The sequence below is a fragment of the Lissotriton helveticus genome, chromosome 5_1, assembly GCF_964261635.1.
Source record: "Lissotriton helveticus chromosome 5_1, aLisHel1.1, whole genome shotgun sequence".
NCBI lineage: Eukaryota > Metazoa > Chordata > Amphibia > Caudata > Salamandridae > Lissotriton > Lissotriton helveticus.
The window spans coordinates 664,058,007-664,081,618 of record NC_136065.1 but is presented as its reverse complement, the minus strand read 5'-3'; the positions used below and the strand labels follow the sequence as shown (position 1 = coordinate 664,081,618).

Here is a 23,612-nt window from a genome sequence, read left to right as displayed (position 1 = left end):
AGGAGGAACTGGACTTACAGTGGCGTCAGGTCTCCGGGTCCTTTAACGACCTAGTTGCCGTCACAGCCCGTATGAGAAAGAGCCTGCTTTGGTGGGTGCAGCCCACGAATCTGGAAAGGGGAATGTCCTTCCTCGTTCATGCTCCAGATCTTACGCTGACGACGGATGCCTCCCTGGAAGGGTGGGGCGCTCATCTCCAGGGCTTATCCATCAAGGGCAAGTGGACGCCGACGCAACGCACGTGGCATATCAACCGGCTAGAATTGATGGCGATCTTCCTAGCGCTCAAATCCTTCCTCCCGGTTGTTCACGGGGAGTCAGTACTAATCCAAACAGACAATACCACCAGTATGCACTACGTGAACAAACAGGGAGGGACCAAGTCTCCACATCTGTCCCACTTGGCCCAGTCGATCTGGGATTGGGCTCTCCGCCATCACATCACCTTGACAGCCGTCCACCTTCCGGGCGTGTCCAACCTCCTGGCGGATTCTTTGAGCAGGTCCACCTCCACAACACACGAATGGGAACTGCACCAACCGACTCTAGATCTTGTGTTTCACCAGTGGGGTCACCCAGATCTAGACCTCTTTGCAACACCGGAGAATCGGAAATGCCCGTCTTATGCAAGTTGGCATCCCCACCCCGGGTCCTGCGGGAATGCCCTTTTGATCGACTGGTGCGATCTATTCGCTTGCGCTTTTTCGCCGCTCCCATTGATACCGCGAGTACTGTGGAAACTGCGGAGGCAGCCCTGCCACATCCTGTTGATCGCACCTTGTTGGCCCAGGCAGGCATGGTTTTCGGAACTGCTTCTGTTGTCCCTGTGCGAGCCCATCCATCTACGTCCTCGTCCGGACCTTCTAACTATGGACAGGGGCCTAGTGTGTCATCCGGACCCCTCCACGCTACAATTGAGGGCATGGAACCTGAGTACCTTGAATTCGCTGACTTGAACATATCCCAGGAATGCAGAGACATCCTAGCTCATGCCAGGGCTCCGTCTACCATCAAGACTTACAAACTCAAGTGGAAGCGATTCTGTCATTGGTGCGCTACAACCAATATCCATCCCATCCATTCCACTCCTGAGCTGCTTCTTCCATTCTTCTTGAGCCTCGCTCAGTCAGGGCTCTCTCATGCTACTCTGAGAGTTTTCTTAGCTGCAATATCTCGTTTCCGACATGATGGCTCTGCTTCCCTCTGTTCATCACGGATCATATGTCAATTCTTCAAAGGGCTCTTCCGCAAGTTCCCACATGTTCGGCGCCCTCCTCCATCTTGGCACCTCAATGTTGTACTATCTCAGCTTATGAAGTCACCATTTGAACCTATCCATAAAGCGGATATCAAATTCCTCACCTGGAAGGTTGCACTTCTTCTGGCTTTGACCTCATCTCGTCGCGTGAGCGGCCTTCACGCTTTCACTATCAAGCCGCCGTATCTTCAGTTCAAACCTAACGGGGTGGCGCTCCGCACTAACCCCTCCTTCCTACCTAAAGTCCCTACGGATTTTCATTTGCATGAACCTGTGTTCCTCAAGACTTTCTTTCCGGACCCAAAGTCTCCGGCGGAGCAGCGCTTGTATTCTTTGGACATCAAACGATGCCTTAAATTTTACATTGCCAGAACTGCCCCCTTCCGCAAGTCCGACCAACTATTCATTGCCTACGGACGACTGCGCAAGGGACATCCAGTTTCCAAACGAACTATTGCCCGGTGGCTTTCTTCAGCCATTGCCTTCTGCCACCAACAAGCGGGCAAACCATTGCAGTCTTCAGTGAGGGCTCATTCTACGAGGGCGATGTCTTCATCCACCGCCTTGTTTGCTGGTGTGCCCCTTCATCAGATCTGCCGTGCAGCGACATCGTCCAGCAGGCACACCTTCACCAAACATTACTGTTTGCATACCATCAATGAAGCGGATACCGCAGTGGGACAGGCAGTGTTTCGCCATCTTTTTCAGTAAGGTGAGCCTCTGTTCCCTCCTCTTTAGTGTTTTCCTGTGATTGCTATGATGTGTTATATGACTGTATTATTATTAGTACTGTCTTGATTTCTTCTTTATAGGCCTAGCAATCTCAGTTCTCGGAGGTTACTGCTTTCTATTCTATTCAAGCATGTGAATCTATGAAAGACACCCCTAATACTGGAGGAGAACAATTGTTACTTACCTGTAAACAGGTGGTTCTCCAGTATTGGTGTCTTTCATAGATTCACATGCGACCCACCCTCCTCCCCTCAGAGGCTCTCTTCTCCTCATACACTCTTGGGTACTTTGTGCTACGAAAATCTGAGGGCTTGAGCTTCTGAGGAGAAGGTTCTAGAGGGTGCTGGCGCCTGATTGGCTGTAATTTGGACTAACATAATGACACTAATGTGTTACAAATAGTTTTTTCTCTTTACCTTGCATTCCTATGTAGGAATCGTTTTTAGAGGATTTCAGTTGTATTTCCTTTCTTTTTCTTGTATTATGTTTATATATATTTATATATATATAGCATTATTGCTATTTTATTTACTGTGGGACTCCCACTTCGACGACGGGGAATATTCAAGCATGTGAATCTATGAAAGACACCAATACTGCAGAACCTCCTGTTTACAGGTAAGTAACAATTGTTCATATGCCTCCAATTAATCAGCATTACATAAGGCTTTTTGCTTGCTGTTCATTTCCAACCCCAGCCATATATCTGGATTTTTCCTTTTAATGTGGATTGTAATGCGGAATATGATTTTGCTTCAGATACATGTGAACTATGTTCTTGATGAGACAGTGCAGTTTCCTGTGGTCCAGGAATTTCAGCTGCATTCTTCTTCTCGCAGAGCATGTCAGAATTATCTTGCATTTTGGTATCAATGAATAGCCTGTGCTGGACGGTGTTGTTTGGGAAAAGGTTCATTATCATTATTATTATTATTATTATTATTAGCTTTATTCGATATAAAAAATGTCATCAAAGCATTTACAGAGTAAAAAAAACAGTACCATGGTAAAAAGAAAAGATTGTACAGTTATGAAATTACATAGGAACTATAAATAAGCACATATGAAACATTTTAAAAGTTTAGCTACTCGGCTAACATCTTTAAAACCAGGATATATAAAAAAAGAATGATGCCCAGACATTCACAGAATAAAAACATTTCATTCAGGGGTAAACTGCAGAGGAAAGATGAAGGGAAAGCGAGGGGGAGATAACCCATGATTCATCTTTGCAAAACCACTACAAAACTATGGGGCTGGTATGCACCGGTTGTTTAAATCAGGGGGTCCGACATGACAGAAAGATCCTAATCGAATGCCTCTGAGTTATCTGGACTAGCACGACTTTTCTGCCATCTTTCTCCTTATCAGCCAGGCTATGCCCAGAAACTTGGCCACTCCACAGATCATCAATGATGATGAGGTGTCAGTTCTTAGGATGCCTGGTTGGGAATGGAAAGAACACATTACTGGAGATTAATTAAATACTATGATTTAAAATGGTACCTTTGATCTGATCGCTTTTAATTCAATATGGAATTGCTCTGTGGCGATAGATATCTAAGTATTCATGAACAGGTTCCTATTTAAAGCTCCTCAACCCAGGTACCCGATTGTTGGAATTGGCCATCTTTGCAGCGTCATACCCAAACTGATCCATCTGAAAGTAGCTAATCAGCTGGATTCACAATTCTTAACCAGCCTAATGAATATTAATTAGGCAGAACATTTTGACACACCCCACCATTCTATATGCGAACTGACTTATTAGTGTATAGGATGATTCACAAAAGATTAAGGTCGCAAATTGCAACCACTTTTTGTGAGCAGTGTCTTTGTACATCTGCCCCTACAAGTGACACAAATCTATTGGAAATTCTCAATAGGAGAATTGAACGAGGAGCAACAATCATATTGGACACCAAATATCATGGTTAAACTTCTCCAAAAGATTGATCAATAACTCTTAAAGTATTTGCAGTTCCTCTGGCGATTGGAGTGCAGTTACGTAGCTGTTTTATCTGGAAGGCACAGTTGGTCACACGAACACTTCCATAGGAGAACATGGTTATGATAAATTCTTGCAGCGTTTATGAATGCCAGGGGCAGACATGGTCCGTTCTGATTTTATATTTATATACAACAACAAGGAACATTTTGCACAGAAATATTTTACCCAGCAACATAAGCAGAACCAAAAAACACAGACAGGAGTAGAAATATGAATACACAGTGATTATAACAGAGAGTTCTTAGAGAAGGACGACATTGGGGTCCCAGGAAGGCAACGACAAAAGTGATCTGGAACAGGTCTTACAAGAGATTTTTCTGTGCAACCTTTAAGTCTGTTGTTGAACATGTTTTGTAGTTTGTAACATTTTCAGTAATTGTCCCAACCAGTGACATTTACCTTTTTTTACATCTTTTCATAGACAGCATGCAAATGATCAGTGGCAATACTTGAATCACTCTGAATCCCTATGTCATTGTACATTCCATGTATTCGTCTATTTGCCTATCTGTACATTTCATGACTGAAGCTAACCATGTGAAAATGACCTTGGCTCAGTCTCAACAGGGCCTGTCAATCACAACTCAGACGTCGCATCTCATCTGCTCAAGAACATAAGCAAACACAAAAGCGTTTTGGCCTTGTTGCGCTTCATCCATGAGGTGCAGCTTGGCTTAAAGCATTTAGGGTCCACATTGTAAAATTGATGCCTATTCTCTAGCTACTAGGCTTCTGTCTACATAAAAATGTCATTTTTTCCTTCTGCTTCTAGTTTATCTGTAGGAGCAAATATTTTTTTAATCCAGTTCACTGAATCCAAAATACGTTTCAAATTTAAAGGCCAAAACTCTATTGCATAATCACAAGATTATTCGACCGTTTTAATTCTTGGCTCATCCTCTCATTCATACACTTCTCTATTTAGCCTTCTGTCCACATCCATCCACGCACTCATTCACTCTTAAGTATCCAGACAGAACAGAGGATTTGGTATTGTGTGTGCGCCTGATGCTTGTCAATTGTTTGTATGCTTGCGTCATAGGATAGTAGGGATCCCAGATCCTGACGAAAGCTGTGGACCTTGGATATTTTTTTCTATGATTCCTGCTCAAGTCACAGTTTGCTCATTTCCGTTGATTCAGCTTTGATACCTGTCACCTAATTTCCCCGTCTCGTTCAAAAACCAAGATAAAATGTCAGACACTTTAGACGCTGTTTTTGAGGGCTCTTATTTAATCTTCTCTGACTTCAAAGTTTAAGGATTTCCCCCAAACCTCTCTCACTTGACTGCCTGTTGCATTAGAGAACCTCAGTCACCTGACTTTCAGCTGCCCAACCTTGCAGCGCACTTAAGGGCAAGGCTTGCACAACTAATGTTGCATTTTTTCTGGGCTTATTTATCTAATGTGAACTTGAGTAATCTGAAGGTGTTGGAGTGCTTTACATTAGCACTAGTTACATTACACAATGTAAGATTAACTTTTGGGGCATTTTTATCACCTTGGCTGCGGCGCGAATTCCTACGCTGTGCTAGACATTCCATTCTTGGGCGTGGTTTGGACGGCCCGACCGTCGTGCGCAGACGCCCACCGTGACTCATGACAGCTGGGGGCCATCATGAGCACCGAAGGGGTTATAGAGTGAGAACTCAACTCGCCCAAAGGTATTGAAGCACTTTACAAAAGCACCAGTTACATTACACATGGTCAGGTTAATATTTTTGTTTTGTTTTTAGGTGTGTGGAGATTGAGTGATGCCGACGTCACCCCATTTTAATAATTATTTACCCTCTACCTGACAAATGGGAGCAGCATTCGTCCCTCCCACCTCCTCCCATGTTGTTGTAAGCCCACCCCCCTGCCTCCTCCTGTCTTTCCTCCTCCTCTAAGAGCTCTAATTTCAAAGCAGATTCACAGCAGCCCCCAACGGATTGTGAGGCATTTTTTATTATATAATGTGAACTCAAGCAACCCAAAGGTGTTGGAGCACTTTACATGAACGCTAGTTACATTTCACAAGGTAAGATACATTTTTAGGGGCATGTTTATAGAGCGCAAACTTGACTGACTCAAAAGTATTGGGGTGTATTACAAAAGGGGCAGTTACATTACACAGGGTCCGGTTAAATATTTTGTCTTCAGGTGTGCTGACGCTGTTCCTGTTATTCATCATTTCCCCTCTACCTGACAAATGAGAGAAGCATACGTCCCTCCCACCTCCTCCCATGTCGTTGCATACTCAACCCCCTTCCTCTTCCTGTCTTCCTCGTCCTCTCAGAGCTCTAATTTCAAAGCACATTCCCAGCAGCTCCCCAAGGACTGTGAGGCATTTTTTATTATATAATATGAACTCGAGCAACCCGAAGATATTGGAGCGTTACATTACACAAGGTCAGATTAATTTTTGGGAGCATTTTTATGGAGCGCAAACTCAATTGACCGAAAGGTATTAAAGCCCATAAACAAAAAAGGCAGCTACATTGCAGAAGGTCAGGTTAATTTTTGGATTTTTATTAGCGCAGAAATTAAGTGATGCTGATGCCGGCCCTGGGTATTCATTATTTCCCCTCTACCTGACAAATGGGAGGATGTTGTTGTTGATGCTTTATCCAGTGCTCCTATACCCAGGGTGCTGGGACAGAAGATGGGGCCGGAGGCTTTCTGCTAAATGGATGTGCAAGCAGTGTTTTGAATGGAAAAATCTGGAGGAGAGATGTGACGTCTCCACTATTGGAAAGTACTTCACGGCTTTCTTTCATAGGTTGTTCAATTCTCTAGTGATGCAGTCACACACAGAATTTTATTGTACTGTTGACTTGCATCGTAGCACTTGTCTTTCTGTCTGTGCATTAAAAAACCTTGGCAAGTGTCCATAAATGTTTTCTGAGGCAAGCATGTATTCCTGAACCAGACTGCATGACCCAGTGTATAGTAATTGTATAGCTCTTCAATCCCTGGCACACAGCACCCAGGATAATATGCTGCATGGCTAAACACTTACAAGGACCTAAAGGCGAGGCCTATTGGCTATGCAATGCTTGTTTATCTATCTTGCCTTCTCATTAAATAAAGGTATCTCCTTGGTGGAGACATCTCTGATTTTTGCTTTTGCCTTCCGTATATCATTCCCAACCCTCCATCCATAAATACTTTCAGCTAACACAGGAGGCCTGCCCACCCCATTAGAGGATTATTTTGTGAGGAAGGATGGCCAATGATGAAGCATCACACCCAGGGTGGTGTGTGTGTCCATTATATACAATTTTTTGTAATTGTCTGTAATCAAGGCTGGACTGAGCGGACCAGGCACTGGGCATTTCTCCAGGAGGCTGGAAGGGAGGGAGGGGCAGTCTTGTTTGGGGGTGCGGTTTTGTAGCAGTACAGCAGTTTTAAAAGCACTGAAAAGTTCCTATATATTCAGCAGTTTTCTGCAACAATAAAAGTGTCAAGTTAAGTCTGGTGATTACTGTACCTGCTTGTCTAGTGGCAATTTTGACTCATCTGAGGTAGTGCAGAAGGTTAATCTGCCTGCTGCGAAGGACATGTACTGTGCATATCAAAGAACAATATTATATGTGCAAAGCTCAGTGGGTAACTGCTCCTGTCACACAAATTCTTGTGTTACTGTGCAGTTCATAAGTTGCAATCATAATCTAGCACAGTGAGTTATGAACTGCCATCAAGGAGCTGCATGCAAGCTACATGGTACACATTAGAAAGTTACAGTTTCCCTGTTTTTTTTGTCATCCTGATGTAGCTAAAAAAGGTTTGTTTGGGTAGATATAAATTCTTATTACTAAACTCAACCCTAACCACTGTGTTATTTCTGGATCCCGAGTTTGTGCTTCTCCAGACCAAGGATTCTTAAAAAGTGTTTACCAGTATGGATGGTGTGTGAATGCTACACCTTGTAGTTCCTTTTGCCTTATATAACCTTTTCTATATACTGATTTACACATGTGTGATTCATTATCTCTGTATGTGTGTGATGTAAAGTGCTCCGACACCCATCATTGGTATGAGAAGTGCTATAACACACATGAAATACATATGAGAAAGGGGCTTTGGAAAAATGAGAGGCACTGTTGGAGGGTTGGAATCATTGAAGAGCCCCAAAAAAGATTGTCTTATCCTGGTGCACAGTAAGGTCATCATTTACTAGGCTTTGAAAGCTAATACATTTGAATATATGATAACAAATATGTTGTAGAATGCAACATTTTTCCCAAAATGTCTTGGGGGAAAACCCCGCAAAACTACTCTTTTTAGTGGTCAAGCTCACTCGAAGCACTCGCTATGCACCGTAAAGGGGCTGGTCTGACAAAATTTGCCAGGGCTGCTTTGTGTTCCCAGCCAGCCTTATCTGTAATCCTTTATATTACTCTGGTCCTATCCTTATCTTATGTGACAGAGGGAATTGAGACCTCCAAACTAGGGTATTCCCCATGCGCGACCCCATGTCTTATGTTTAGTTTGTTCTGTTGTGATTTAGATTGTGTGCTAGGAGGATGCAAACTTAGACAGCCCAAACACTCCTCTTGTTACTCCAACCCCCTTTTTAAAGGGTTCATAGGTTGTGTTTACCAATACCCTACCACAAAATTACTTCGTCGTGTTTAGTTCTCCCAAGACACTGCAGTCCAGAAAGAAAGGACATACGTGGCTTGAGCTAAATGGGTGAGAGGGGTGTAGTCTGTGGTGACGCTGCCAGTGGTCTGTCGCTTCAGGATCAGAAAGGACACAACTGACACTCACCAGCAACTTCCAGATTGAGGTGGGGTTAAGAACAGAATGGGGAAGCTGCAAATGGTGTGCATGCCAGGCTATCCCTGTGGTGAAGCCACAGCTGGGCAAGGAAGTACTCTGCAAGTAGGAGATAGCAGGATGAGAATGGTCTAAGGTGGGTACTGCCTCGTCACCAGTTCACTGGCCTACTCCCGGGAATGGCACTTGCACTGGCTATAGAGTACAGAAATGTTTTTTTATTCTTCTTTGCTCTATAGCTAAGTGTATCAGCGTTTGCTTGTCTTCACAATCAGATTGTTTCTTGTTAAGCCACCTGCAGAGCTACAGAATGCAAAAAATGAACTTGAATGTACTTGGAGTCATTTACTAGTTGCTGATATTAATTCAAGCTCTGTATGTATACATTGGTAATTCTACAGCATAAACCTAGTCATAAAGTTGTGGGGCACTGTACAAAGGCAAAGAAAAACATAAAATTAACGAGTAATAGGAGAGGAAATCGGATTGAGAACGGGTAATGGATGTGATATAGTGGCCTTTAAAGAGGGGAGTCTTGAACTTTTTCTTAAACTGGCGTAGTGTTGAAGTGGTCCTGATGAATATAGGAACATTGTTCCAGATGCAGGGGGCATAGATGTATTTTTACACTTCTTAGTCTGCAGTCCGATGGTGTCTTGGCTGTGAGGGCGTCGAGAACCACCAGAGATGGTGCAGTTGCCTGCAAGGTGTGCCAGAGTGCGGGCCATGATAGCTTTGTAAATGTTTCAGCGTGTTTTGATTCCAGCCTTCATTTTTGTTTGCACTTCACAGTTAATTGATGGACAGACGATTTAATATTGTGCTCATTTGCATATCAATAACTGTGGTTCTGTCAAAAAACCTCAGTAAATTCACCAGTTTGGCTGCACTGTGAATTTAAATGCTTCATCAGCTCTGCAAGGCGATTTTTAAACATGTCACTTCAATAAAAAACCTTTTTATGTTCAGTCTAGAGTACTCTTTAGATGAACAAAAAAGCACCTGTTTTTATATGGTTCAGAGTCATGAGTCGTATTGCTCTGTTTATAGGTGAATGTATTGCAAAGTTAATTTCCTATCATGCATTCACTGTGCTAAGGCACTGCTTCTCAACTCACCTCAGTGCAGTGATACAGATGGTTTAGTATGAGAGTGCAGAACTTGTGAACAATATTCTCTGTTGCTTGGGGTCAGGGGCTTCCCCATACGGATCGACTGATCTGGGCATGGTATTGTCCCTATCTTGTTACTCAAACTCGGCATTCTCCTACCATTCTTTAGCCACCCTGAGCCTTGGCTGACTGCTCATGCCTTCTTTGACCCCTTGCCTGCACCCGTTAATCTATTTTAAGGGCTTATACATTTTTGCCATCTTCCCAATGGCCGTACCGGTCCACACCTCATGCATATGCCCATCACTGAAGAAAACATTGAAGAAAACAAACCCGGACCCGCTGAACCCCAGCAACTACGGACTAATTACAAATGTACCTTTCCTGGGCAAACTGATAGAAATAGCAGCATTCGCACAGATGCCACAATTCATTGAAGAAAGTTCCATTCTTTCAGACTTCCGAACAAGATTTCATCCAGGAAGAGGCACAGAATCTTCCCTAGTTGTCATCTGGGATGACCTTAAGTGCACAGTTGACCGGAACGGGGTTGCTGCACTACTTCTCTTGGACCTCTCAGCTGCCTTTGAAGCGGTTGACCATGACACTCTAAAATACTGACTCTATGAATCTGGCATAGAGGGGATTGCTCTCGACTGGATCACATCCTACCTTCACAACAAAACTAATGTAATCCATACCCCTCCTTTCCTATTCAAACAGTACCTCACAAAAGCAGGGGTATCCCAAGGCTCTATCATCTCACCAATGTTTTTCAACATTTACATGAAGTCATTAGCAGCACTGATCAATCAATTTCACCTCACATGCTATAACTATGCAGATGACACACAAATACTCCTTTAACTGGAAAGCCCCAAAGACACCGATTTTCAGTTGTCTCAGAGCCTTGGATCAATGGATGACATGGAGCTATCTCAAACTGAATGCTTCCAAAACGGAAATACTCATGTGTGGCGATTGGAAAAATTATGACCCACTCGCAACGTAGCCTGATGATCTGGGAACACTGCCTCAAGCATCAAAGGAAGTAAAAAACCTTGAAATTACCATGGACTCCATGTTATCAATGAATGCCCAAATGGACAAAATAGCAGCACTGTGCGTGAAAGGGGCACATTACAAGGCCATGGAAAGCCACGCAAAGTGGCTTTGCTTGGCCTTATAAATATGTAGTGGCTCATTGAGCCACTGGAGCGTCAAAACAGTGCCACTCCGGCAGGGCAAAGGTGCCGCCTGGGACCTTATAAATGAGGCTCTGAGTAGAACAGAAATTGAAAAGACATATTCTCTCAGGTATTTAAATATCTTGTTTGCTTCTAATAAAGAATGAGCTGAATTATTAAGTGTCAAATTCACTGATTGCAACACGAATTTTGGTCTAAGAAATATTAATGTTTATTGTTATAGGCAGATTTTGTGAGGTGATTAAAGTCACTGTTCAAAAAATTAGATCACAAATGTTGTTTGTCTGTAAACCATGTTATATTAGAAAGACAGAGGAAATGAAGAAAATTAAATTGAGAGCTACCCATCTAAGGCCAAACCTTCTTATGTGGGTAAATTAGAAACAGAAAAAATACAGCTTCTTAGATTTTTTAGAGAAAAACATGGAGCGACCATTATGTTTTCAGTTTACGTTTTTGAGGAGGCGGCATATTGAAGGGGATAGCAGGTATATTAAAAAGATCCTCAGATTCCCAAAATAACCACCATAAAATAAGGCTGTCAAAGATAAATGTGAATAAGATGGCTGGCAAAATGTACTGACACTTGATACACAGTATGTTAAAAGTAAGTGACATTTTTTGCCACAGGAAAACTAACAAAAAGTCCCCTCCTCTAGGTTTAGGATGAAGCCTAAGAAAACACTATTAAGGAGATCTATGTAAGGCCTAATTTGTTGTAAGTGGGTAGTAACAAAACACAGTGTGCAGAAAGCACTTATTTTTTCTGTGCCTTAAATTTGTGAAGCAAGTCAGAAAATAGCAGAACCCCTTACTTTCAAAAGGTGACATAACAACAATAAAGGACGACGTTCAGAGGACACAAAGTATATTTACGCAGGTGTAAATTATGATGAAGACATGCTCTTTGTTGAAGACTTAGGGCCTTATTACGATGTCGGGCGGACTTTCGTCCGCCAGATTCTGTTGCGGAAAGGAACCACCTGACCTCAGGTCGGCGGTTTCGACCGCAGTATTTTGATGCGACCACCCATGGTGTGGTCGTAAACCTCCATTTCTTAAAGGAAGCTTATGCAGCAGGTAGAAAAGGCCTGCAACACAAGCTTCCAATGAGAAACTAAGGGTTTTAAACCTTGCTGCACTGTGTGGCAGGCACCATGCAGTGCCTGCCACACTGTGCAAGGATGTTTAGAAGGGCACCTTAGGTGCCCCTGAGGGCATCATCCTTATAAAACTTTTCAAATAAATAAACAAATATGGTGGTCCAACTGTAACCTACCATGTCGGGTGGAAAGCTTCTGACCACTGGTAGGAGGCTTTTTCTGCCCATCATCGTAATGAGGCCCTAAATGGTGTTTAATTCCAACACGAGATGTATCATCTGATTGTTATGCAAGGACGGAAATTGAATGTAGCATTTCAAATCTGATGGTTTTTGATCTACATAATTACTGAAACCTTTTGATCTGCACACTTTGTAGGAATTCCAAATTGGCAGTGCAATTTTCGTTTTCAGGCAGCTACAGGACACCACCTAAGCAATGCCTTCACATATTTCAATTTTATGTACATAACACACATCTGATCCGACAAAATGAGCATAGTGCAGTGGTCTTCCAACTTTTTAAAGCCAGGCACTCTTTAAAAAAAAATTTTTAAAAACATGGCACCCCCCGAATGTCTAAAAGTTATTCTAATAAATTTGTAAGGTTTAAATATTTCTACCATATTTAAATATTGCAGTTAAGTTCTATTACCCCTTTTAAAAATGCTATCAAATACATGATTGCCATACATACTATTCTGGTCAGCCAGGCCTTAATACAATGCAAAAGTATCCACAGAGTGATTATCAGTAGTGATGGGAGGGAGGCCTTTAAGAAGTATTTTTTAGTCCCTTCCCTTTTGACACCTACTCCCAGTCAATAAATAAATGACAAACGGTGTTAGTGATGGCCCATTACAGAGTGACTTACTGAAATTAATTTTTTCCACTTGAAACAAAGCACTTTTATCAGCATGAAGCTTCTCTTGATCAGAACCTGGGACCCCCACCTCCGGGCTCAATTAAGGCACCCTGGGAGGACCTGCCCCCCAGTTTGAAGACCTCTGTCACAGAGTGAGATGTGTCTAAGTCACATCAGTATCTTACCAGCTATTAAGACAATCTTTTGAGTTTGACTACAAAAGTTGTACCATTCAACAAAACTTATTCAGTTTATTGAACTTCATTTTCTGTTTTATAGTGTCTAACTCTAACGTGAAAAATACCATAACATTATGGCAAATTAGGAAAAATCTTCAGCCAATTACTTATACTATCCTGACAGCTAACATGTATAATGTATGAGCTATGAACAACATTTTCTCTTGCTTCTTTTTGATATGTTATTACCCGGATGTATCTTATGCAGTCATTTATTGCATTAAAGATTTTTTTCTGTTGACCGTTTAGTTTTAGTTTTGAACTTGACACTGAGACCAAGAAAGTGAGTACTATAGACATGGGCTTGGTGGAATTCTCCCATTCAGAACCGTGGAGGGAAATTGAGGCTATATCTGCCACATTTTAGATTCACTGGCAGAGAACTTCGCCAATAAACTGTTCACAAATTATGTAAAATAATTGGCATGTGTTTTGCAAGCTTATTTCATTCTTGCCAACAGGATAACCACATTCATTATGCCCAGGGACTTTCTCACAGCACTAATCACTGAGCATGGGATTGTCAGATTGAAGTGAGGTGGAATGTACGACATACCCTTACTTTGGCAGAGCAAAATCCTTATCGATTCCACCCATGGATGGATGCAGAAATTTACTAGATAGAAGACGAATTGGTCTTATGTAAGTTTACGAAATAATGTCACATTGTAGTTTTGTTCTTGCTTTCCAGGCTTATTTGATATACTCCAGCAGTGTGGCAGCTGGGGCACAGAGTGGCATTGAGGAGTGCAAATACCAGTTTGCCTGGGACCGGTGGAATTGCCCAGAGAGGGCCTTGCAACTCTCCAGTCACAGTGGTCTTCGTAGCGGTAAGTGACACTTAATTTGGGCTTTATTTAGAGCTTGGTGGACAGAATACTCAGTCACAAATATGTTGGATATACCATCCTCTGAATTACAAGTGCATTATAACCTATGGCACTTGTAATATGGCAAACAGGATATACGTTACGTTTGATGGAGTAGCCCAACAGCAAATTCTAAATAATGTCTTTAGTACCTTCCTCAACTTTAACTTCTCTTCTACAATAGCATCTAGACATATGATTATATTAGCAACATCATCTGCTTCACTCTGCTGATTTAATAGAGAATTGAGGACTTAAAAATGCTGAAGTGGCAATGATGGCTGGGATGATCCTGAAAACTCTTTATTTAAGTTGACTGTGGTGATGAATGGTGTATCAGTACAGCCTCTAAGAGGATCATTGATTTTAGGACATTCCCATAGATTAAAACAATCCTAACTTTAGCTAATTACCACATTTAATAAACAAGACTACATAACAGAAGGGGCTGGTAAAGTAGTATCTGCTTTTCATTGTCACTTAGGCCCAACTGTAAAGGTCTTGTAGCCCAAAACAATATTTTAAGCCATGGAGTACCATATGTGAAATTACTATCTGGACAAATCCATCAGGTGAAACCAGGTGGAATTTATCCCAGCAAAAGGGTGTGGAATTTGAGACTAGAATGCAAAATTCAGTGCATTATCACAGATTTTTGCATGTTAGTCCCCATTCCATCCGAAGCATTAGGTCTTATCTGTAATCCCACAGTAAATCTGCATTCTGGAAGTATAGCTACCATCAACATCAGTAATACTGGGTGCAGAATGATCATACCACAATTACATATTGACGGCGATGTGAGCCTAAGTCACCTTTTCCGATACAACCATACTTTTAGGCAAATGTCTTTCTCACTAATTCTGATTCTTCCTAATAGTATCAATTGTCAATTGTCACAAAGCCACATGCTTTCTTTGTCCTCTTGATCAAGTTGCCAATTTCGCTGTTTTCCAAAACCATTATTGTTTCCTATTTTGAATTTTAAGAATGGCTCAAATCATATATTCTTAGTCTCACTCCCTTAAAAGTACACCATCCTTAATTCTTTTTTTGCAGTTTTTTATGGCAAGGACCTAATCACAGAATGTTGAGCTGAGGCAGCGATTTAACGTTATTCCCCATGATCAGCTTTTGCCACTGTTAGACCTGGTATATTTGCCGGTGGTTCCTCTGTCTTTTTGCCTCTGCCTCCTGTATTTTTTATGTAATGCTGGACTTCATTTTTGCTGGTTTATGTACTTTGGGCACTTTACCGTGGCTGATCAGTGCTAAAGTGCAAGTGCTCCCTGTGTAAATTATGATTCTAATTGGTTCTCCATGATTGGCATATTTGATTTACTAGTAAGTCCATAGTAACGTGCACTAAGTGTGCCCAGGGCCTATAAATCAAAAGCTACTTGTAGGCCTGCAGCACTGGTTGTACCACCCCCATGAGTAGCCCTGTAAACTTGTCTCAGACCTGCCAATGCAGTGTCTGTGAGTGCAGTTTTAAACTGCCATGTCGACCTGGCAAGTGCACTCACTTGCCAGGCCCAAACGTCCCCTTTTACTACATGTAAGGCACCCCTAAGGTAGGCCCAAGGTAGTCCCAATGGCAGGGGGCAGTGTATGTGAAAGGTAGGGCATGTGCTGGTGTGTTTTGGCATAGTCATGATAGTGAAATACTGCCAATTTCGTTTTTCACTATTGTAAGGACTAGCTCTCTCATAAGCTATCATTGGAGCTGCCTTGCAATATTTCACAAGTGTAATTTTCAATTGGGAACAGCTCTAAATTTGGAGTTTGGGCTCTCTGGGTTCAGAATTTAATAACACATATTTTACTAAAGGTGGTTTTTAAAATGTGTGTTTGAAAATGCCACTTTTAGAAATTGGGCTTTTTTGTTTAACCATCCTGTGCATCTGCCTGTCTGTAGAATCAACATCTGGTTTAGACTGCCAGGGGCCTGTTTGGGCATTCAATCTAGACCGCCATACAAAGGGAGTTGAGGTGTGCCCTGCATATCCTGATGGCCCATCACCATGCTTATGGGCTTTCCTGAGCTAGAGTGGTAGAAGGAGTTGTCACATACACCTGTGTAGGGCTGTGCCTGGCCTCTTACAATGCTACCTCCACACCCCTGGAGTGTGTCTGGAGCCAAAACCAAGCAGGACAAGAACTTGTGCACTACAAAGAGAATCGTTTGATGAATGCCTACTTCAAAGGCCAAAATAACACTTCTGGATCAAGAGGAGATTTTGCCAAGGAAAGGAGCTGAAGAGCGCTAAGGAGCAGTACTGCCCCTTTGCTGTGTGCTGTTTTGATGGGTTGGCCTGCAGTTGCTGCTTCTGATTTGGAGAAAAAAAGGGCTGGACTTTGCTGTATATCCTGCTTGTGAAGTTTCTCAAAGGGCTTGTGTGAGCTTGCCTCCTGTTAAGAAGTCTCTGAGCAATCAAAGACTTCACCTGCAGCATCCCTGAACTCCACTGCTGGGAGTTCTGACCTACCAAGTGGTGCTAATTCCAGCTCCAGGCCCTTGCAGGTTGTTCCTGCTTCAAAAAGCTGCAAAAGACCTCAAAACATTGACGCATCACCATGACAGTACCTGTTTTTCTGACGCAGCACTGCGCCGTCCATTCAAAGAAACGACGCAAAAACAACAATTGATGGACAGAATGCAGACCAATGTCATACATTCACCCCAGTACAGAGATCTGGGCCTAAATCCATTGTTTTTTTGATCACCATGCCATTCCAGTTTGAACCCAGCCATATGCAAATCAGTCTTGACCCTGTGCCCAATGGCAACAGTCTAGCCCGAACTGCCCGAGCTGATGAAGGGTAATACCCAGAAACTGGTCCCAGGATGCTTGTTTCTGGTCCAGGGAGGAACTGGCTTGGCAATTCAGTCTGGACTGTTCCCATGAGGCACAGGGTCAATACTGATGTGCATATGGCTGGGTCTAAACTGGGGTGGCAATTTGTGCAAAAGAACAATGGATTTAACCCAGATCTCTTCACTGGGGGGTGAATGTGTGATTTATTCAGCATTCCATCTATCATTTGTTTGCCTAGCACTTTTCACCCTAAGTGGGATGGGTATGCCCAGACGTGGGCCCAGCCGTGGCCGGTGGTGGGAGTACCTGCCGGGCGGTGACGTGGGGAGGGGAAGGGGCAGGGTGGGGGGTAGAAATGTATGGATTACGGAGTTTAACAGGTAAGTAAACATATAAATAAATAAAACAAATTTCGTTGCATGCACTAAATCACCAAATGTGATGCAGTGCACGCAACGAAATTCGTTTTATTTATTTATATGTTTACTTACCTGTTAAACTTCGTAATCCATACATTACTACCCCCCACCCTGCCCCTCCCCCTCCCCACGTCACCGCTCGGCAGGTACTCCCACCACCGGCCGTAGCTGCGTGGGCCCCTTGCTCACTGTGCCACTGGCTTCAAGCTAGCCTGGCTGATGGTGGGTAATACCCAGAAACCGGTCCCAGGATGCTTGTTTCCAGTCCAGGGAGAATCTGCCTTGGCAGTTTGGTCTGGACTGTTCCCATGAGGCACAGGGTCAAGACTGATTTTCATATTTTGTTTTCGTACTGCTTTTAATAAAATGTAACCTGTCCATCTCACTCTCTTGCTAATTTCCCCACGTATGAGCGAGTAGGCTCACCATCTCAGCGCCGCACTAGGGACTTATCTTGATGTCCCCACAGCCGATTAGGGCTATCTGTTCCCGGGGCCTGAGGGGCCGATCAGTCACAGCGGCCATATTGGTGGAGGTATAGGTTGCCGCGCTAGTTGTTTGAGGAAGTGCTCGGCCCGCCGCGCTATTGCGCATAAATTGAGCGGGGAGTGTGGCTCTGGTCATACCTAGAGACACTCTATTGCTCCTGAGGCGAAAAGCCGGGAGCCAGCTTTGACTGCTTATATTTTTAAAATCACTTTGTTTTCGTACTGCTTTTAATAAAATTTAACCTGTCCATCTCACTCTCTTGCTAATTTCCCCACGTATGAGCGAGTAGGCTCTCCATCTCAGCGCCGCGGTAGTGAGACAAAATATCGAAATTAAAATATCGATATACATTAATATCGAAGTTTTAGTATCGATGGTATAGAATATCGATGTGTAAAATATCGACAGACAGAATATCGTTTTTTAAGGTATGTATGTTACTAATATCGAAATTTACTAATATCGCAATTTTGTTTAGTGTTATGTATTTTATTATGTTATTTATATGTTTGTTAAATATGTTTTGTAATGTATGTTTGAAAATTAGTAATTTTGTTTACATTTTGCGTTTTGGTATCAGAGCGGGTTGTGGGTTTATAGTGGAATAGGGTGGGAAGTAATTTATTAATAATTAATAATTAATATATTTTGCAAATATTTTTAATTAATAATTAATTGGTGATTAATTAATAATAATTAGTTAATTAAATTAATTAGAGTTAATGTGATAATATATTTAATTTTGAGTTATTGTTAATTAATAATTAATTGGTAATTAAATAATATTAATTAGTTAATTAAATTAATTAGAGTTAATGTGCTAAAATATTTAATTTTTTGTTATTGTTAATTAATTAATTGGTAACTAAATAATATTAATTAGTAAATTAAATTAATTAGAGTTAATGTGCTAATATAGTACATTTTTTGTCATTGTTAATTAATTAATTGGTAATTAATTAATATTAATTAGTTAATTACATTAATTAGAGTTAATGTGCTAATATATTTAATTTTGTGTTATTGGTAATTAATAATTAATTGGTAATTAATAATTAATAAGTGATTAAATGATGTGATTTATTTATGTGTAGTGGGTTGTGTGTTTATAGGGGAATAGGGTGTGATATAATTAAATGTAATTAATTAAAGATATTGTATTTTTTATTGGTATGTATTGTTAATTAATTGGTAATTAATATGTGTTAATTAGTTCATTTATATTTACATCAATTTAATAATATTAATTGTTATTAATTGATTATTTGAAATTATGTTAATTGGGTATTTTTTGTATGTGTAGTGTGTTGTGTGTTAAAGGGGGAGTAGTGTGGGAAGTACTTTTTACCCCCATGCTATCCAACGCTTTCCCTACTGTTGCACCCTCTGGAGTGGGAATAGTAATTTAAACCCCTACGCTATCCAACGCTTTCCCTACTGTTGCACCCTCTGGAGTGGGAATAGTAATTTAAACCCCTACGCTATCCAACGCTTTCCCTACTGTTGCACTGTCTGGAGTGGGAATAGTACTTTTTACCCCTACGCTGTCCAACGCTTTCCCTACTATTGCACCCTTTGGAATGGGAGTAATACATTTTACCCCTATGCTATCCAACGCTTTCCCTACTGTTGCACCCTTTGGAGTGGGAATAGTAATTTTTACCCCTACGCTATCCAACGCTTTCCCTACTGTTGCGCCCTCTGGAGTGGGAATAGTAATTTTTTACCCCTACGCTATCCAACGCTTTCCCTACTGTTGCACCCTTTGGAGTGGGAATAGTAATTTTTACCACTACGTTATCCAACGCTTTCCCTACTGTTGCACCCTTTGGAGTGGGAATAGTAATTTTTACCCCTACGCTATCCAACGCTTTCCCTACTGTTGCACTCTCTGGAGTGGGAATAGTAATTTTTACCCCTACGCTATCCAACGCTTTCCCTACTGTTGCACCCTTTGGAGTGGGAATAGTAATTTTTACCCCTACGCTATCCAACGCTTTCCCTACTGTTGCACCCTTTGGAGTGGGAATAGTAATTTTTACCCCTACGCTATCCAACGCTTTCCCTACTGTTGCACTCTCTGGAGTGGGAATAGTAATTTTTACCCCTACGCTATCCAATGCTTTCCCTACTGTTGCACCCTCTGGAGTGGGAATAGTAATTTTTACCCCTACGCAATCCAACGCTTTCCCTACTGCTGCACTCTCTGGAGTGGGAATAGTAATTTTTACCCCTACGCAATCCAACGCTTTCCCTACTGTTGCACCCTCTGGAGTGGGAATAGTAATTTGTACCCCTACGCTATCCAACGCTTTCCCTACTGTTGCACCCTCTGGAGTGGGAATAGTAATTTTTACCCCTACGCTATCCAACGCTTTCCCTACTGTTGCACCCTTTGGAGTGGGAATAGTAATTTTTACCCCTACGCTATCCAACGCTTTCCCTACTGTTGCACCCTCTGGAGTGGGAATAGTAATTTTTACCCCCACGCTATCCAACGCTTTCCCTACTGTTGCACCCTCAGGAGTGGGAATAGTAATTTTTACCCCTACGCTATCCAACGCTTTCACTACTGTTGCACCCTCTGGAGTGGGAATAGTAATTTAAACCCCTACGCTATCCAACGTTTTTTCTACTGTTGCACCCTCTGGAGTGGGAATAGTAATTTTTACTCCTACGCTATCCCTACTGTTGCACCCTATGGAGTGGGAATAGTAATTTAAACCCCTACGCTATCCAACGCTTTCCCTACTGTTGCACCCTCTGGAGTGGAAGTAGTAATTTAAACCCCCTACGCTATTCAACGCTTTCCCTACTGTTGCACCCTCTGGAGTGGGAATAGTAATTTAAACCCCTACGCTATCCAACGTTTTTTCTACTGTTGCACCCTCTGGAGTGGGAATAGTAATTTTTACTCCTACGCTATCCCTACTGTTGCACCTATGGAGTGGGAATAGTAATTTAAACCCCTACGCTATCCAACGCTTTCCCTACTGTTGCACCCTCTGGAGTGGAAGTAGTAATTTAAACCCCCTACGCTATTCAACGCTTTCCCTACTGTTGCACCCTCTGGAGTGGGAATAGTAATTTTTACCCCTACGCTATCCAACGCTTTTCCTACTGTTGCAATATGTGGAGTAAGTATATATATTAATTTATATGTAGAGTTTTTAATTTATTTTTAAATTTATATGTATTAGTTATAATTTTCAAAATATGTTTTAATGTTTTTATTAAATATTTGTAAAATTATATGTATTTTAAAATTATTTTTACATTAATATTAATACATTTAAAAAAACTATATTTTTGATTCTGATATTTTTGTACTACGATATTATATTTTCGATATTTTTGTACTTACCATTATGAAGATATAACTCCGATATTTTTGATGTCGATATTTGTGTGTCGATATTTTTGTATGTCGATTTTCTGTCTGTCGATATTATGTCATAGGTCCCAGCGCCGCACTAGGGACTTATCTTGCTGTCCCCACAGCCGATTAGGGCTATCTGTTCCCGGGGCTTGAGGGGCCGATCAGTCACAGCGGCCATATTGGGGGAGGTATAGGTTGCCGCGCTAGTTGTTTGAGGAAGTGCTCGGCCCGCCGCGCTATTGCGCATAAATTAAGGTGGTTTTTCTACGCGCGTGCGTACACGCGTGCGGACGCGCCCTACCGCTCCGAAGGAGCGCCCAAGGAAAGCCCGTCTGTGCCAGGCTGTGCCAGGCTGGGCTCTGGGACAGGGGATATGGGAGCCTCTGTACAGGAGAAGGTCTGTTATAGTGGCGATCAGCTGCGGGCCCTGAGAGATAGATCTACCGTTTGCTGCCCCAGCTGTACACCGCTTGAGGAGGTGAGGGTCTTGTGTCCACTATGTAGTTTAAGTGTCCCACGGAATGGTAAAACCAAATCATATTCTTTGGCTTTGATAAATTGTCGCTCCCTTCCAAAGCATGCGGTGGAAATCCGTATGCTTTTGGAGGAGCGAGACCCTGATGTTCTCTTTTTGACTGAGACGTGGTTAACGGAAACGTCTGACCCGGATATAGTCCGTGCACTCCCACACAGCTTCCTAATTAGTAGGTGTGACCATCAAAAGGGCCGAGGGGGAGGGTTGGCGATTATTTATAAGAACACATTCCAGTGCAGAGTTTCAGATAGCCCCCTATTGGAATGTGAGAGCTTAGGGTTCTCCATATCTTTTTCCCCTACCTGTACTTTTTCGGTCATCCTGGTTTATAGACCACCGGGAGCCCATAATAGTTTTTGTACCAACCTCCTGGACAAGATCAACCTTTCTACTAGTAGCAAATCTAATTTCACCATTTTAGGTGATTTTAATATTCACCTTGACAACCCTGAGGCCCATTCAGCGCAAGCTCTATTGGACACACTTGGGGTAGTCCAACTGAAACAAACTGTTGCTGGCTCCACGCATCTTGCAGGGCATCTAATCGACCATTTTTTTACCAATTTGGAAAATATTAAAGGTGATCAGCCTTTATTTGTTCCGTGGTCTGACCATGCTCTGCTCTCTTTTGTCTGGACCCCATATGACCAAATTCACATAGTGAATCTTTCCAGTAAACTGAACCGGACTTGGTCTAAGCTTTCCCCGGAGGCATGGGCATATGCATTGAAGATGTCCCCTCCAGCTTATCATGATAACCCTGTAATAACCAACGCAATTTTCAATAAGTGGTTAGACACCACTCTAGATTCCATTCTGCCCAAGAAAGAAATGTGCCATCGAACGGGCCCGAATAAGAAGCCCTGGTATTCCGGGGAACTAAAAGGTCTGAAACAACATTGCAAACGGGCAGAAAGGAACTGGAGGAAGGATTACTCAGCTACTAGAAAAATTTAATACAGATTAGCGCTTAGAACCTATAAAGATCAGCTAAAAATTGCGCAATCTGGTTATTTTGAGGAGAAAATTCTGGATGCTGCCAACAAGCCTAGAGAAATGTTTTAAATTTTTCAAGCATTGGTCACCCCCCCTTGTCCTAGCAGTGCAGCTCCTGATCCCAAGAAACGCTGCAACGACCTTGCCTCATTCTTTGCAGCCAAGGTTACGAACATCTATTCTGTTTTTTTGCCAGGGGTCCATGTCCCTAGCGCAACCAATTTTGAGGACATGATGCCCTCTAACGTCGCCACTGACCCCTCGGGAACCCTCGACGCCTTTCCGTTGCTTGACCTGGCCTCTGTTGAGAGACTTGTTGACAACCTTAAGTCGGGCTCCCCGTTGGACGTAGCCCCACCTTCAGGCCTCAGACAGGTCTCGGGGACGGTCTGTCCTGTTATATTGCAGGTTGTAAACTCTTCCCTGGCTGCAGGCGTGGTGCCTCCGGCCTGGAAGCTGGCCAGAGTCAAGGCGCTTTTAAAAAAGCCTAACCTTGACCCTGAGGATCTATCTAACTAGAGGCCCATTTCGCTGTTGCCAGGGATAAGTAAAATAGCTGAAAAACACGTAAATCAGGTTCTATCCTCCTTTGTAGAGTCCAAGGGAGCCCTTCATCCCACTCAGACGGGTTTTAGAGCCAAACAAGGGACGGAGACTGCCCTTGTGTCAGTGGTGGAGGCGACCAGGAGGATTGTAGATGCCGGAGGCTGCGCTGCAGTGGTCCTACTTGACCGCAGCGCGGCCTTCGACGCGGTAAATCATCCCCTCCTGATCCAGCGGTTGAGCCAGGCAGGAGTAGCCGGAACGGCTCTGAAG

General features: G+C 42.6%; 1 protein-coding gene across 1 annotated transcript in view; it reads left to right on the top strand.

Moving 5' to 3' along the window:
- The window catches only part of WNT8B (Wnt family member 8B), a 422,033-nt gene that overhangs the window by 269,749 nt on the left and 128,672 nt on the right, over positions 1-23,612 (top strand). The window contains exon 3 of the mRNA XM_078643063.1: positions 13,982-14,120. Coding sequence (XP_078499189.1) covers positions 13,982-14,120 — 139 coding nt within the window. The remainder of the gene's footprint in view (positions 1-13,981; positions 14,121-23,612) is intronic.